This window comes from Patagioenas fasciata, chromosome 2 (assembly GCF_037038585.1).
Source record: "Patagioenas fasciata isolate bPatFas1 chromosome 2, bPatFas1.hap1, whole genome shotgun sequence".
Taxonomy (NCBI): Eukaryota; Metazoa; Chordata; class Aves; order Columbiformes; family Columbidae; genus Patagioenas; species Patagioenas fasciata.
This window is the reverse complement of record NC_092521.1, coordinates 50,294,579-50,312,751: the sequence shown is the minus strand read 5'-3', so window position 1 is coordinate 50,312,751 and position 18,173 is coordinate 50,294,579. Positions and strand designations below refer to the sequence as shown.

Genomic DNA, 18,173 nt, shown 5'->3' with positions numbered 1-18,173 from the left:
TATAGTTCAAGAAGCAGCTCTTTGCTGAGTAGTTGCTCCCTTTGGGGTCAGACCTCTCACAAGAAAATATGCCTGGCAGAGAGGCCACTTGCAGATACTGGCAACCTGCATGTTGTTGTCTCAGCTTACTTATTTCAGCTGTCATGGAACGGCTGTTGGCTTGCCCTGTCCTTTCTCTTATGCTCTATCATCAGAGAAAAATAGAACACCCTCCCCAACAGTAGAGGCTTCCACATTTTTTAGGAAGATTGATTGATCACTACAGTCTATTTGATATTAAGAGTATTTATTACTCACCCAGCATGACTGCTGAAGACCTTCTAATGATTATCCTTCTCCTTTACAACTGTGAAAGGGCTTTTAATCTTAAGAGTGTGGTTGTTTCCAGCTGTTGATTTGAAGAAACTTATGGGATAAAGATCAATATTGAGGCCAGACTGCCTGGAGTCCCTCTGGTATTCTCCAAAATAGTATGTTCACTTCAGCCCACTGGGGGCTCCAAATAAACCTATCCTCTCCAGCATTGATTTTTAAACAAGTTAGAGTCCAGTCTCACAATATGCTGTGCAACTTGAAGTCCCAATAAGGCTCTTGAGATTTCTGCATGCTCAGTACTTTTTAGTCTTTTGCATAATTGAACCCTGGATGCAATCATCCTCTAAGCATCTTGCATAATTCTTTGGTACTGTACCAGTTTGTCTGCAAGTTTCTGTTAGGCACAACATTATTTTAATTTTAAAATACAGCAGCATGAATTACCTAAACAAACAGATTTTTCTGGTGTCTTCTTATTTTGTTGGAAAACTTAAAGTTTTCCTTTCTAATGCTGAATAGAAACTGAATAGCAATTCCAGCTCCCAAGCAAAGGTTTGCCCACTTCTGTTCTCTTCACTAGAACTTCTTACCTAAGTTACTCATAAAAAGAATAGCATTATGATTTGGTAATATATATGGCTAATTTGCACTAAGTAAACTACATTCATTTGTGGAGCTCACTACATTCATTTGTGCTAGCTCACTAAAAGCTTTTTTTTTTCCTTTTTTTTTTTTTTTCTTTTTTTTAACTAACTGAAGCAAAAGTGCAAGAATTCAGTTGAGTCCCAGGCAGACATTGTTTAAATGGGGAACATTTTGCTTCTCTACAATCTTCTCTGTCTTCAACTTTTAACGCAATTTTTCAGTAAATTGCTAAGGTTTGAAGGCAGGTAAAGTGCCTGGATTTATGCACTGAACTAACGCTATACCTCAACTCACTACAAAATAATCTCTAATGTTTTTTGTGGCTAACAGGACTTAGTATATACTGTTTATACAGCAAAAATAACTGAGTTTTAATGGGGTGTCTTACAGCAATATGGTTAAAACATAGCTCTTCACAAACCATCTACAATTAGCACTGCCTTCCCCACACAGGCACTAGTAGCATGTCTAAGCGTCTCAACCACAACAAAGGCCAAAATTGCTGTTAGGCCTTCACTTTCCATGCCCACATTAATTAGTGGGCCTGTTCAAGTGCAGCTACATGTAGCCCTCTCACCAGCTGTTGAAACACCTGTACACTGCACACTTCTCCCTTAACTCCCGTCACAGTCCTGAGGAACAAGTGCATTGCATAGTAGCTGTGGGTTCTAAACCATAGTGTCACATTTATGCGTGTGCAGAACACATGTATACTACTTATCTCACATCTATGCTGTTGTACCCAACAGCTAATTTTCTGTGTACTTGCATCAGTGAATGATACGTCCTGGTTGGTTTGCTCAGTAACTGGTCCTCCCCTACCCACCGAAATGCACATATGTAGACTGTAGGCTTGGGGATGGACCCCCAAAGCACTGCAAATGCATCACAAAATGCTGCCAACTGCTCTGCTGTGTTTCTGTTGCTGGACAGATTGACAGATCAGGATGCTACGACTGAGGAGGACATCTCCTTGCTTATTGTTTGGTTGATAGCTTTTGGCATAATTTGTAATGCTCTGGAGCATTTCTGTGGAGCTTCAAGTAGTAGCCAAAACGTTACCAAAGCCCTGGGCTGGCAGGAGATGTTTCCCTTTGAGATGTTGCAGGTGAGATTTCACCTCTAGCCCCACGCAGCACTTGGAGGTAGAGAGGAATGTTCTGAACCAGCTCTGCCAGCAAAGGGAGGGCAGCAGCACCATGGGGCTCCCCCAGGACCGACTGCATCCAAACAGCTGGGAGATCTGGACGTCCTTTTGGCACAAGGGCTGAGTCCTCCTGACCCACAAGAGCACCCTGAAGTATCCATTATGGGTGTGTAGCCATACCAGTACAGGAACATGTGTCTGAAACGGTGGGAGTGCTTGTGTGTGTGGGGATGCGTACGCTGCAGACGCAGAAGAGCAAACGTGGGTGCTGGGACTGGTGGGATGCTGGAGTACAGGTGGTGTAAACGCAGCTCCCAGGCCAAACCCTGCTCCCACTGCAGTCTTTCTGTGCTCAGCAATGCCAGGCGGAGGCCCCAGCCCGTGGTGACCCCATGGCAAGGGCCTTGTGTGTTCAGGGAGCATGTGCTGGAGAGGCTGATCAGTTCTGCAAACTGTTCCAACAAGCCCTTTTCGGGCAACTGTCAGGGTTTACTGTCATGCGACTGCGGTCAGGGCACATCTCTGTCAAACCAGTTTGCTAGAGGGCTGCATTAGCTTTTCCTTTGCTTTTCCTTCATGCGGAGAAGTCGGAGGATGCGTTCATTTTTTGTTAGTTCTGCTGGCAATTCATTTGCCTGGAACAAGAAAACATTGAGGTTAGCAGAAATGAATATTTCCAAAACATGGTTTAAAAGCCTTATGCTCTAAAGAAGATGGCACTAGGCATTATAATGATGTGTTAATTCCGTTGTTGTCTATGGCACTGTTGGAGATATCTTAAGAAATCACCTTTCAGTGTGCAAGTCTAACTTAAGTCTTCAAAATAATCCCAACATGGGATTTGAGTGGTCAGCTTATTCTGTGCTGACAGTCCAGGCTAAATGGTGTATCCCTTGGGCTGCCTATGCTTCTGCCCCAGAAGTAAGAGAGAGCATAGCAGCTGATTTTTAGGGGAGATGAGGCAAGTCTTTAAGTGCCGAGGTCCATGAAAATCCAAACTTTAATTGCTATGAACTAGTCAGTACTATTCTGTAGGACTGGCAATAGAACATCAGAGTTTGGTCTTCTGCATTGATTGTACACAATTTTGGTATCATGAAGTATTTATAATGAACCTACTTCTGAAAATCAGTAATTTTGTCCTGCAAATGTACTCTTGTTCCAAACTGCATGTGTTTATAAAAAAAAAAAAAAATCAGTAGAAGAAGTTACAGCCATAGACTTTCTTATATTGCATGCCCTTCTGCTGTAAATCACCATTAGTAGCAGAAGAATCTTGCACATTTTTTGGGTTAATATCAAAACAAAATGCCTATAAATGCGAATTACTGTATGAGTGGCATTAACTCTGCTGCCATCAAGTGGAATGATACATAAATAACAGGCACAGGTCTTGTATTAAAGGACTGAAACATTTAGAAGGTTCCTGCTGCATTACTTGTGTTACAGACTTTCATCCACCCAGTCATAAACCAGAAGTAAACACCAAACCACCCATTCACAGCTTAACAAACCCAGACAGATGTCAAATACTAGTGGCAAATAGTTCATAAACACAATTCAGAGGAAGACATTTTCATGGAAATCATCAAATATGTACTGTTAAAACAATTTACAGAATAAAACCAGGACAAGTTTTCTGCACAAAAGTTTCTGTTATAAAAATAATGTGAATCTAGTTCAAGAAACTAACATATTTACAGTAAGATATTGGAAAGATGCATGTAATTTGGGATTTTTTTTGTAGCAGCAATATGCTGAATTCTAGCCAAGTTTTCTTATCAGAGGCACCCAGATAACACATTTTGCCCACTTACCCATCTATATGGAGTTATTAGTATAAATTATGATTTATCAAAACAGTAACAGATTATTGTTTCCCTAAAATACAACCTAGCTAACCCGTGACTAGTGGACAATTTAATCTGTGACTCTTGAGTGAGTGAGTGGTTTAGTTATTCTCAGACTGATGTAATTTGGCAAGAACCAGCATCAGCAGTGGCACTGCCTCGCACCCTTATAGATGGCTGTATACAGAAACACATGGGCCAAGCGGTGGTGCTTCAGGAGAGGATCAAGAGGCAACCACAGACCAGCATAGAAATGTGGGCTGCCACCGCCTCTCTGGCACACAGAGCTCCATCGCTCGGTTCTTCCTAGCTGCTCCGCACCAGGGACGGTGTTCCAGGATGTACCTTGTTCCTCAGGCACGGGTCAGCTCCAGCTTCAAGAAGCAGTGCCACTGTCCTCGCGTTGCCGCTCAGGACGGCTGCGTGGAGAGCAGAGGTCCCATTCTAGAAAATACCATGGGAGACATTTGTAGCATGCATGGGAAGAAATCAAAAAGGCACTGAAACACAAATGTTTGCAAAGAGCAAACCTATGAACCAGAAAGAAGTAACATGGCAGAGGTTAGGTCATCAAAGGTATAGGGTCTGATTTAGACAGGGCGCTGGCAGGTGAGTGGGCTGTGAAGGAGGTGATTTTAAATGCTTTAATAAAAATGAGAGTCAAGTTCACTTCACCACAGCAATATTTCCTTTTAAAAATTACCCTTGTCCATAGATTAGAGGTGAAATGAACACAGCACTTGCTTCTGCCTGGCAAAATCAGCCATTAGCAAGTGAAACAGAAGTACAAGCAGTAATGGAAACCATCTGTGCATTTTATCTTCTTTCTCTGATGATTAATGGTCTCAATGTCAGACAGCTGAATGGTGATATTTTATGGCTGGCTTTTTGTTTGTGGCTGCAAACTGACAGTTCAAATAGGCGTGGAAGCTATTTCATACTTGCAATTATCAAGTAAGTTAATGCCACCTGGATTTTCAAGTACATAAAAATGCCAATTAGTTGCACGCACAGAGGCTAAGTGTGTGATTTATAGGCACATAAAATTAGATCAGCTTGTAAAAAGCACCCTCCAAATATCTGTTACTTTTCAAGTCATTTTTTGAATTAAAAAGAAAACAAAATCACATAGAGACTCTGCTCAGAACAGTTCTCTTAGAATACTATTTTGCTGGCTAAATAAAATATTGAACTGGGTAGAATTCTAGAAGCTGAACCATTGACAGCAGTCCATTTACAGTAGAAATAAAATCAGATGACGAAAAGCAGGAGTTTTTTTATGACACAGTGTGCTTTCCCCTTCCACAAATCAAATGCACAATTTTGTTTGAAAAGATTAGTTTGTGTGTGGCATTAAAGGCTAAATAAGATAATTTCATTTTTCTGTTGACTTTTTTTGCGCTCAAGCTCCTTATTGTCTTCCACTGGTACAGCCATAAATGCCAGATCTTTCATCAGACGCTTTGCCTTCTGGAGTTGCTGCTTAAAATCTGTGTGTTTCACTACTAACCTTCAGCAGGCCAAGCGTGGGAGAGAATTTCAGCAACTCCTCTATCACATTGTTGTACCCTTTAATGGCAGCCTTCAGTAAAGCAGTTGTACCATCCTTTAAAAGAGAGAGGAAGGTCAGTTCAGGTGTTACCAATGCTTTACCTGTATTCCCCTTGGCTGGAAGGAAACGCCAGCTCTCCCCCACACCTCTGAGAGGAAAGCATCCTCTGTTCATCATCTTTGAGGAGGCACCTCCACAACTTATACTGCTGCTTTGAGGGCATCTGGAGGATTGTTACTCTGACAGGTGAAAACTTCAGAGTGAAATGAAGCAGTGACACCATATAGCACTTTTGCCTCTCATTTATATGGACATTTCCACTCCCTTATTCCAGGAGATCCTTCTAGGAAGCTGTCCCAGACACAAAAGGAAAAAGGGACCCCATGGTGGGACTTTATAGCCTGGAAAACCGGGCAGACTCTGAGGACACTGGGCATCCATTCAGGCAGACTTGCAGCCTAAAAAAAAAAAAAGCTAGGAAGTGTTAAGCTGCAGACAGAGTGCAGGATGAGGTGCTACTCACATCCCGTGCAGCGTCTCGCTCAGCTCCCCGGAGCAGCATTACTCGCACCACTTCACTGTGACCCATCTGCGATGCAATCCACAGGGGAGCCGTACCATCCTGCAAACAAAATGAGACTGCTAATGAGACTGCCACACTGAGATCCTGTGCTCCATGGCATTTTACTGCTCAAGTCTGCCTACTGGAATGGATGTATTTCAATTCCTCAATTAAATCCCACATCACAGATAGACATACACAGTTTTTGCTGCCATGGAGCTCAGTGTATCAAGTCAGAACCACTTCAGCTGTGGAGCAGAACCACTCTTAGTTGATTTCTCTTGATTAGTAATGCCCATTTCAGGTCAACTATGTGAACACTTAAAGACCTCCTTGGCTTACCAGTTGTGCCTAAAATACGTTAGGAAATCTGAAATGTTAAGGCTAAAGTTATCCTGCGTAGTCTGAACTCCAGGTAGCTAGATGTGACAGAAGATACAGGCAAATCTCAGCACGCATGGACAAATTCTGCAAGTGGGTCTCTGTATATATGGAGTGGAAGTTGTTTGCAGAAGCTAAGGAAAAATGCAAGATGATAAGCAACTTTCAATGGTTGGTTACATCATCCACCCTAGGGAAATCCAGTAAAAATGTCCTGTGTTACAGTGATGGTAATCCACAAATTTTATCTTCAAGAATTCCTCTAGAAAACAAGGCAATTATCAAAGAATCCAGAGTCAAGCCATCTGGTTTGGAAAAATTGTCCTGTGCAATCATTATCTGAGCAGAAAACCCCAGATAATAAAATGCACATTCTGAATAAGCTAAACTTTGTGATGGCTTTCCATTCTGACGCAAAGGGGAATTGAAGCACTAGAAGTATTTCCCACTGCAATTAGAATTTAGACTTGTGTCTCTTCCTCTTTTTGCTTTTAAATGGTCTGATTCTCCAGACTACAGGAGGACTCCAGCGGTTATGTGGTGCCAAACTGAGTCTTGTGGGCCTTTAACAAAGGGCTTTGCTTGTAGGGACTTTAACATAAAAGTGAGGCCTCACGTAGCGGGGTGCCGGTTTCTGCCTTCAGCACTTGCCAGTTCCCCTCACCACCCCCAGCAGCCTGAAGACTTGTCAGAAAAAAGGAAGACAAAATATACTGGGGCTTTCAAAAGAGCCTTAATGAGAAGTTTCAGAAGAAAACAACTTTTTGCTTTAAATATTTCCACCCTGATCAAAGAAGAAATCTCTCTCCTCAGTGCCAACTGAAGATTCATATGACTTGCTCATGCAATCCAAAAAAACATTGTTGAAACAGTTCTCTGCGTTCTGTCGGCTAGTGACTTAATCCCGTGGAAGAAACAGAAAAGTTATTTCTTCTTTTGATATAACATTCTGGGCTTCCCTTTTTCTGATTCTGAGAAAGAACAAATGCACATCCTGAACTCATCAGGCTTCTCAAATGGTGAGGAACAGGATCTTTGCCCACTCTTCTTATTTCTCTATAAATTAACTCATTGAATAAGTGGCTGACCTCATTCTAGTATATATCCTGTTAATACAGTGAATGTTCTCTGTGGTTCCAAAATAACAAAGGCTCTCTTGTATACAGTGTATGTGATGTTAGCCTCATGGCAAAAAAAAAACGTTCCTTTCCAGTTTATCGTGTTTTCCCTATCAGTAAGTTCACACTTCATATTTTTTCTATTTTCCCCCCACCAGAGGGCTCTAGAAAATAGCAATAGGGATGCTGAAAAAGCCTATAAAACTTGGAAAATATCCAAGAGCTGCTTACACAATTTAATCTGCATGAAAATACAATGCTGTGTAAATCCACGCTTCTATTTACACAAGAAGTGCATGCACAAACACAGCATGGGGAACATAGCGGCTTTCTTTTACTCACAGCGAAGTTTATGAGAACAACTCTTATTTTCAGGTATAAATGGAAAGGAGCAGAAGAAAATACACGTGTTGGCTAACGTCACTATTACCATTAACTGTCCTTAGTGATATTACTGTTAGACATCATCTTCAGTATATCATTTATAGGCTAGAGGCAAAAAGACATTGTGAGAAAGAGTGAGTGTCTTGGAGGACTTAGTCTGAAGAGAAGAAAGGTGATGAAATTGATAGTAGGCTCACATTGACTATTGTCAGCTTCTCTCATGCAAACAGCACCCAACAGGCAGGTTTATGCCAACAAGTATAAAATTCATATGGTGTAGGTGAGATTTCTGTCCATTTTTTGTTGGTGTTGGGTTCAAAAGAGACATTACATTGTACTAAGAGGCCACATGAGAATTCCGGTGTAAACAGATATTAGATGAGTCAGGAAGAAAGTGAGAACAGGAAAAGAAGCAATTCAGAAACTACTTTATTATTTTTGTCCTCCTGCCCACCCAACACACTGTAGACCACTACATCCCGAGAACAATGTTAAATATGTTTTTAAGCTGTGCTTGTTTCCTTATTGATTGCAGGCTAATAAATGTGATTTATATCTTATTTTGTCCAGCAGTTCCAAACATACTTTGACCAAAATTTCTGATGCTGTTTCTCTCACTCATTAACTAAAACTTCACTTTTCAGCTTTGAATCTCAATATTTGCTGGTGGCTTGGAGTGTTGTAAAGGGCCAGATTAGGTTGGGAAGTGAGATACCCCTTGAATTCCCAGTAAGGACTTCCAGGGACAGGGAGCCCCTAGTTTCAGGCTACTCAATGTCATCTCCTTCACTGTTCTGCCCATGAGTCCACACGCATCGCTACACTAGCTGAATTCTTGCTAATAAGAAATTCCTTGCTTGTCTGAAGTCTATACTCTATAGATGTTTACTGGCTTACAGATATGTGTGACTGCATAGCGTGCGTTAAGAAAAAAACATTAGTTTTCAGAGTATTTTGAATCCGCTTAGCCAGTTACACTAAAGCCTGCTGGGACACAGGCTGCCAAAACAGAGTGTAAAACTCTGGCAAATAACCTTCTTGCTTTGTTTTTGAGTTGGAGAAGCAAAGAATCGTCTCCTGCACCAGGCTTCAGACTCTGTCTAGACGAAAAGATGACAAAAGAATTCCTGCCTGGCTCCACAATGTCAGAAAGAACAGAAGGCGTCTAAAAACCAAGAGAAATGACATTGCCAGGGAAGAAACTTTCCAGGAAGCTCTGCTGTTCAGTCTTGTGAGAGCTGAGGGGCCTGCATACGGGCAGGCAGCACCATCTGAGATGCTCTGTGGTGACAGGAGCATCCCAGTGGGACCAGGAGATGGGGCACAAGACCGAAAGGGAACTGGTACCCACTGCAGCAACAGCGGGAGACCCACAAGACAGAAGTACATGCTCAGGCACACGAACTAAGACCCCAAATTCACAAGACAGAGAGGAAAACCTGGATACCATGAGGAAGGAGAAGCAGGAACTCACACCTGGCACTCTGCAGCCCTGTATTTGATGTTACATTGCTTAGAAAAGTTGCCCACAGCAGTGAGAGCAGTGTGTTTTGTGACTGACAGTAAGATTCATCTGGCATCGAAACTGCCCCATCTACAGCTACATTCCTCATGACCAATATGCCACCTTCGAACAAAGTACAAATCTGTTTGTCAGCAAGAAAGAGACTGAAGTCCACCCAACCATTACTTTACTAATTAAACAGTAAAAACGTTCCGTTTGTTAAGGAAATGTTTCAGGTTACAGTGGGCCCAAATACAAATGCCACGGACTTATCCAGGCATAATCTTAGCAGGGATCAGAGGTACCCTAAAGCAAAGTAAGCCTATACTGCCAGAGACGAAACAGAGCCAGGAGGAACAGTCACACAGAGTCAAGTCTTCGACTCAACTAAGATTTAAAAATGCTTCATGAAACATTGTGTTGTAGAGATTGGATTAGAGAGCTAAAAAAATATTGTCAGAAAGAATTAGATGGGGTATTACATTTGTGGTTAGCAGAATGCATTTTTTATGGCAACATGGTGAAGCTAAATCTAAGGCTCCCCAACTTTATTTTGACCCGTTCAAAAGGCATTAATGCATACCTTGGTCTATCCTTCTACATTTATCTTTTAGACTGTGTTAATTAACAGCTTTCAACAGCATTTCTTAATTTTGATGTTGGGAGACAGTGTGGAGGCAGCATAGGAGCAGCTCAAGCATAGTCCAGGGAGTAGCTGCCAGCACAACTTTGGTGCTGGAGAGGTAGGGAAAGAGGCAGCAGGAAAATTACTTTACTTTGGGCACATAAAATGCTAATCCAGTTCTACGCAGACCTATAGATGCAGCAGAAGTCATATAGATCAATCACTGCTGCCAGGCTATGACTTTTCAGGCTTTTTGGTGTAAATGATAGGAAACACTGAAAATACCTGGCAAAGCTTGTCACATGCCACATCGTCCACTGTTGTAATTCACATTCATTTGCTCTTGCTTGATGATTTTTTACTTGCTGCAGTAAGTGATCACAGCCACCTGGCAGACATCCCTGACTGATTGCAAGGACAAGACCTTGTCCCATCAATTTAAAATGTGCAGTGAAGAGGCAAGACAGGTACCTTGCCTGCAGGGTTTCAGCAGACCACAGGGGAGGCTCTCCCAAAGCAGCCAAAGATTCCTGGGAAGCTTTGTCTCTAACCAGATGTTTCTAAGTGCTGAGAGCAAAGGTAGCTTTGCAGCTCCCACATCTAGTTACTCAAGGCAGCATCTAAGTGTGCTATTTAACTGCTGATTTTAGAGTCAGGAAACTGCTAACCAGTTAAGAAATCCTTTTTAGGAAACCATGAGAGCTTTTATATACGTACATGATGCATGCTTACATATCCCTCAGTTAGTTTAACACCTAGGAAATCTCTCTCATCCAGTGTCAATTTTTCATAACTGTAAAATTTAGTAATTAGACCCCGGCTCTTCCCTGAAGTGTTGTTAAGCTTACCTGCCGTGGCTGGTTAACCTTTGCTCCTGATGAAAGCAGCAGTCGGATGACATCCAGATAGCCTCCTTGTGCTGCCAGGAAAATTGCAGAAGCTCCATCCTAAGAACAAATACATCTAGCTTACACTGGTTTGCAATTATGTCATTTTTTCCGTACAGAACCAAACCAAACTGAATCAAGTTCCCCTTTTTAAGCCATCATGCAGTGTAACAGCACATATATAGCCAAGGTCAAGAAATAATTACCAAAATCCAAACTCTAGTTCATAACAAACTATGGCAACATTTTCATTCAGCATGAACAAGTACTTTCTCCCATTATATACCAAACCGAGCACTGAATCCTGGATCTGGAATACTAAGAGTCTAGTTCATCAAAGCATTGAGCTACATAACAAGAAATCCACTCCTACAGAGAAAAATATATTTATTTTGGTTAATTTAGCTCTTACATGTTCATGCAAAATTGTACTGCTACATAAACATACATGGTGAAAACATGTTTTGCACAACCAGAGACTCCAGCAGACTTCAGAGACCAGACTTCAGCCCTTTAGGCTGAAGGAGTAAGTACTGTGCAACACTACTGTGCCACTCCAGCAACTACTGTGTCACTCTGGCACATCCTGTAGAAGAGACTTCACCTGTAATATAATCATGTAAAAGTAGAACATGAGAGACAGAGTCCTATCAGAAACCAGCATTTTCCTGCAAAAGGCTTGAGAAAGAAATGAGCAACAATAGGATTTTTTTTCTCAACATGTCTTTCATGTGCAGATGTTCTCAGCATTTGACTTCACATAAGCTTTTTCCTTAGGTAAAATATTTAAAAATCATATTTCATTATTTTTTTTTTGGATGAACAAATTTCAAATAGCACTTGAATCTGTCCAACCAACTGGAAGTGGAAACCTGCACTGAGAGTGGGACAGGTGTTTACCCATCCTATATCCACAGTGCTCAGCACAGAGCATGTTAGGGCAAGTTTTCCTAGGACGGAAGGCTCTTTTAATTTAAATAGAGACTTAAATGAACCCCTTCATCACGCCTCAGGTGTATAAGTACACATCTTCCAACCAATTTATGCATAATGCTTATTGCAAAATACAGAGCATGTTAGTGGAAGCCTAATGTTGTTGACATATTGCTATGTTGGGACTGAATGCTGTTGTCTACCTAGAGATACTGCTGTGCTACTCTTCTTCCTGCAAAACTCAGCACAGGCCTAGTGAAGCATGAGCTGAATCTAGTGCCCCAGGGACCCAATTTAAAATGTTTGACCTTGGTTTCAAGACAAATGTCCTGGTAAACTTGAGAGGTGTTTACTAGCACTACAAATGCATACCCCTGGGCCCTCTGAGGGACTGCTTTCTTTGGCTGCTATATGAGTACATGAAATAGTGTGATGGTATAAGGACCTTTGCAGGCTTCCTCCAGAGACAGGGGTGGTGAGAACACTTCCATTTAGAAAGTAAACAAGGCTGTGTAATAATAAAGAAGCTCTTCATTGTAGCATCAATCAAGATGGAGAACCTTGGGCTCCCTAACATTTAAAAAAATAACTATCAGTTTTTTGTACTTGATTTGAATTGATACTGTAATGAGAAAGCTATTTTGAAGATATTTCTGCAAGAAACACAGTTTAGTTAGGGTATTCTGTGTTCTTCTCTTCTACCCCTCACATGAGTCAATTTAAGATTAAAACATCTATCTTGATGGTTTTGGGATGACTACGCAAATGCATGCTCAAAATCCTGCTATCCTGCTCATTTGGCCACTTGCCAGTGCAACTGCCAGCCAGATACTGCTTTGCAAAAAAGCAGCTCGGTGATGTCTCACAAAAGGAGCCAGGTGAACACCTGTTTTCAAAAGATTGTATACTTATTAAACAGCTGTTTCTGACTAGGTTTGTCCAATGTCTGTGAGCAATAAAAATATATCTCAAAATCCAATTGCAAATATTTCTGATTTCCAGGAGATACAATAAGGAAGCTATTTTACTGCCTTCACTTCTAGGCAATTGTCTGCAGGTGTGGCAGTGTGGCTATTTTTAAATGGAGTGGTAAGCCTTGGGATTACCATGCAGAGGTATGAATCACTGCCCTCAGATTAGAAAGGCAATCACTATTTGTGCAGCAGTGAGGGTGGGACACCCTTCTTTATAAATACAGGGTGAGGGCAGCACAAAAGAGGGGACTCCCTGTGAAACCAGCCCCTAGCATGCTGGTAGCTTTCGTGGTCACCAGTCCTTGGCTCTCACATACGCTCGTAGGACCTAAGAGTGTGATGGCATCCTTCCAAGCCAAACCTCATGGGAATGGTGGAAAAAAATCATATATCCTCTTTATCAACCCTGAGTGCCCTGGGATAGGAAGGAACAATGGGAAATGAAGGGAAAATTGTTTCTGTTGAAGGCTGAAAAGCTCAACATATTTGTGTTTCTTTTGGAGTAAATTAAATCCAGGGCTTCATTTGCTCAATCTGGCTTTCTGAAAGTCAACTAAACAACATCAATTCAGCCATTTTAACCATTCTTTGCCCAAAGCGCTGACAAGCTAGAGATGCACAAATATCAGATAACATCATTCTAACCAATATTTTAAAATATTTTAAAGATATTTAAAGATTTTAACTTTTACCACTCTTTCTAGTAGAAAACTGATGAACTAATTCTCTAGAACCTGAAGGGCTTTATAGCTAGTAACTCTTCTGTTTGCAATGCAAATTGTGGTAACAGATAGCACAAACCTGATCCAGATTGGGTACATATCCTTCACGCAGATAACGAACCAAGAGGCAGCTAAATCATAGTTTCTGGTTTTGTGCTACTTCTCCCAGAATTACGAAAAGCAGACAGTTAACAAAATTCACATCTTAAAAAAGTAGAGTACTATAAAGCCACATTTGGCAAATGCTTCTCTGTGCTCGAGCCAGAGCATCCACTGTTGTCCAACCAACAGCACATTTGTTCCACCACAAGTGTTGTCAATATTATTTGTATCAAATAACTCACATAAAGTTGATCATGAATGTTGGCGCCGTGCTTCAACAGAGTTTCCACTACTTTTGCATGCCCATATTGACAAGCAGCTAGAAGAGCAGTACCTCCATCCTGCGAAAAAGCAAAGAACGGGCACAGCCAGGTGAGAGGGCAGGTGCTGGACTGAACATCACCATAAAAAAAAGCAAATTTTAAGCACCTTCAGAATTTGGCTCATAGCAGTTCTGTGGTGACTGGCTACTGAATCTTTCATAATTTTAATATCAAGTCTTGCCACGTAAGTCTTTAAACTTGGCCCTGTCACTATGAAAATTTTTCTCCTGAGTATTTTTAGTGAGGGATAGGAAGTAAGAAAATTTAACTTTATGTTCCTTAGCTTCTGCCTTCCCACTAGAACCTTTGTTCCCTTCACAGCTCCAAGCTCCTCCATGTTTCTTCCCTTTACAGCCAAATCTCCCACCCCTACCAAGCTCTTCCACCTACTGAAGGACAGCATGCCTTTCCCCTGCTCAAAAGCCTACGGATCATCTACCCTTCTTTGGGCAGAACCTCACGCCCTCTCACGTCCTGCCTCTTACCATTTGATTGTCGGCCTGAAGATGAGTAGGAAGAATGCATTTTAAAGCATGCTAGCTAACTGTGGAAGTGTGCATCAGACCAGACCCATGACCACCACTGAAGGCCCCGTTACTTCAGCTGAAGAAATGATCACTGCAGGTAGAAGCAATCCCAGGCAGTTAAAGTTGTTACACATCACCACTAAAGGGAGATCTAGGCACATGCATCAAGTACTGGTTGCAGAGCTGCTCCCTTGGGAGCTGCCTCAGAAGGAGAACACCTCAGTGTTGCTGGCAATTGACTCCAAGCCAGCTGAAACAACTAAGATAGCAAATGTGAGTCTTGCCATCTTGTTAAATGCACCATGCCTCACTCAAAAATTACCATAATTTCCAACGCTGATACAGATAGGAAATTCTCATCTTCTGCCTGGGATGGCACCATGCCATCATACAAGGATGACGCACACTGTAAGTCATCCACACCGGAGGTCTTCTCTCTCCTTCCCTGCCTTCTCCCAGTCTCATTCCTGTCCTTTGTGAGATAAGCCATCTAAAGCATTTCAGATAAATGATTTCTAAAGCTGTTTTTAATGTGGGCAAGAGATTGTGTTTTCCCTCAGCCTTGTTCTCTGAAACAGCTCCAAATTTTGTCTGAAATTTTCCACACAGACAGATATCCACTGGAGAAGTTACAGCCTGAAAGCCCAAACTAGTGGTTTATAATGGGAAGTGCCAATCAAATTTATTTATCTGTGGTGCTATCTCATGCCTGTAATAACCTCATGAAAACTCGAGCTCTGACATGACTGAACTAACCCACAGGGACTGTCTATAGCTACTCTGAAAACCTCATATTCATGCTTCCTCTCTGCAACACTGAAAAGCAAACAAGGCTTGAGTGTCAGCAAAGTCACAGATGTGAAGCTGTTATGTGACAATCTACAAATTCCATATTAATTCTGGATTGAGTAAATATAGTGTGCAATCAGGTCAGTAGAGTTAAATTACTTTATAGCTACAATGAGTCATTAGACTTTCCTGTCAAATTAAACTACCCTAATTTAATAGGAACTGCTGTAACAAAACACAAAAGCAAATACAATGGTTTCTGGATTAAAATCCACCTTATACACATTTAAAAGACAATGGCAAAAGCTAATAACTTCGTGAAACGCATTTCCTGTCTCCAGCTGAAAGCCCCTTTTGCTGAGTAGCGCGTTGCCGGATGAAAACTCTACAAACAAAAAACAGAGACATGTTTTAAAGGTTCTTTCCTTGAAGGAAATTGGGAGAGAAAGGTTAGCGAGTTAAGAAGAGAAACTGTGCTATGCAGATTGGAGGTCCTCTACAGAGAGGCAGGGAAGGATCAGCTATAGGAAGCTTAATAATATTGAGGTTCCCTATGTGGAGGGTAAACAGGCATGCTCAGTTATCTGCATATGGGAATAGTTTGCTTATTCCTTTATGGTCTGGTTTTTGTTTTCTAAAATTCTTGTGTTCTCCACAAACCCCTGTTATTTTTAAGATTGTTTGCTTATTAACATAATTTCTGGAGGGAACCAAATGGCAAATCCCAAGTAAAAGGCAGGCCTGCAAAGCCAAGCACAGTTAACATAGCAGAGCTGGTGCCCGGCACTCCGAGTACAGCTGCATGATCCCACCTTGGGAGATGTCACAGCTTGAGGTTTAAGAAGGGAGACACTTCTTACAGGATATATGTCTCAAAATGGGGATCCTGACCAAGTGTACGGTTGAATCCAATGAACAGTTTTAATTGAGACTTTTTTTTTTAAGAAAGACACATTTCCAAAATAAAACATTTAGTTCTTCCAGACTAGAGTGACCAAGTTTCCTAGATCACCCTGATCAGAGCCCAGGGAACAAAAAAAAACACTGGGTAGTTCCCAGTTCCAGCTGCCTACCCTCAATCAAGTATTTACTGGGTCAGAAAGAACTGGCTGACAACTCCTTGGATTAAAGATTTGGTTCCTGATCAGTAAGACGACTTGGCTCTAAGACCTGCTCTACTGTATGTCTCCTGTGAAGTTGAATGCATTCAAAAGAAGAGACTGAAGTTCATTTGAATGCTCTGATAAAGAGATAGGCCTTGCTGTAAGAAAGGGAACTTGGGACAAGAAACCTTTTCCACTGACAAGACTGTGTGGTAAGACAGCACTCCATTAAATTGAGAAATTGTCAAGCAGCGTAAAGGTCCATGGTTTTTATTTGCCCCACTCATGCCTATTGAGCTTCCATCTTGCTTTCTCTTAGACTTTCTTCACTTTTTGCCAGCACAAGAGCCTTTCCTCCAGTCTACTTGTAGATCACAATGTTTTACGTGCTATTGGGAAGGCAGATGAGTTATGGGGAAAAAAAAAAAAAGTAAATGTCAGAATTTAAAAATCCATTTCAGCCATGTCATTCCCTCTTTTCATTGCTTTTTGGCTTCAGCTGAGATGAGTAAAATGCTGAAGCTCTTGGAAATTCTGAGCAGGGCAACAAGTGAGGGCAGGGACATGTACGTGAACAAGCACAGACATGGTGCAAATTTTGGGCTTGCTCTGTGCAGGGACAGGAGCTGGACTCTATGATCTTTGTGGGTCCCTTCCAACTCAGGACGTTCTATGATTTGAGGCCAATGGCCCTTCCCCAGTGGGTGGGATGCCAACGGTGGGGCTGACTGAGGGCATATCCCTTGGATTTATTTCTTGCTCATATCCTGTTCTCCTGACACTATATATAACAGCTTCTACTAATCCTTCACTGCAAACCCTTCCCACACACCAAGAACACATAGAAGCCAGTTCTCTCAGCTACATCTGCAATTCTTCCTTTGAAACCTTTTTTTCTTATCCCCACAGTCTATTCTCCCCACTGACGGCACATACAGCAGCTGCCAATCTCCCATGCGAGCATTTGAAGAGCAGCATCTGATAAGGCCACACTACTTGGTGTAGACTTCTCAGTCTATTTGTCTACCTCTTCCTTCACCTCCATCATCATCGCCTGAATGTAGCTTAGAATTATATGGTGTTTTATCATCTCTGAAATATGCTACAAGGGAGGGGAACTGATCTTCTGCAGTCACTACTTGCTGAAAAACAGCCTTTGACACACCATTTGACCAGCAGCGTTGCTCAGAAAACATGCCACTATGCAAACCCTTTTAAGAACCCACATGTTTAAGTCTAAGGGTAACAAAAGAGAACATGTTTCAACTTATGATGCATACTTTTAGGAATGTCAGACTGTGACAATGCAGAATTATATTATTGAATAATATGTATGTTATAATATATATAAAATAACCTTCAATATTTATTCTCTTTACAACATCAGCAATTATTGCTAATTACTTTATTACACTGTTTTAGAATGTTTGCTTTGCCTGCTGTAGTGGATATCAACTCTAATGATACAGGGGGTAATAAGAACTGAATGCCTATATCAAGATAGTTCTCCACCACTCTCATATATGAGTAACAAATGTAGTAATTACAATTTACAGACAGGTACATGAAAAAAGAAAGTGTTGGCCTTTGCACCTCCTTGCTTTAAAGTCTCTATTTCTTGGGATACATTCAATGTATTTTCTTATATTAATTCCATGCCTTAATTTATAAAATAAAGTTGTTTGTAAATTGATTAAATTTTCAGTGCCCTTTAAAAACAGCTATATCTT

General features: G+C 41.4%; 1 protein-coding gene across 2 annotated transcripts in view; it reads right to left on the bottom strand.

Moving 5' to 3' along the window:
• Positions 1-1,049: 1,049 nt before the first annotated feature.
• ANKRD29 (ankyrin repeat domain 29) overlaps positions 1,050-18,173 on the bottom strand; it is a 29,756-nt gene continuing 12,632 nt past the window's right edge. For both annotated transcript variants that reach the window (XM_065831960.2, XM_071804191.1), the window contains 6 exons: positions 13,944-14,042; positions 10,932-11,030; positions 6,033-6,131; positions 5,468-5,563; positions 4,303-4,401; positions 1,050-2,742 (listed from right to left, as the gene is read on the bottom strand). In XM_065831960.2, the coding sequence (XP_065688032.1) occupies positions 2,659-2,742; positions 4,303-4,401; positions 5,468-5,563; positions 6,033-6,131; positions 10,932-11,030; positions 13,944-14,042 (576 nt within the window). In that variant the 3' untranslated portion in view covers positions 1,050-2,658. The remainder of the gene's footprint in view (positions 2,743-4,302; positions 4,402-5,467; positions 5,564-6,032; positions 6,132-10,931; positions 11,031-13,943; positions 14,043-18,173) is intronic.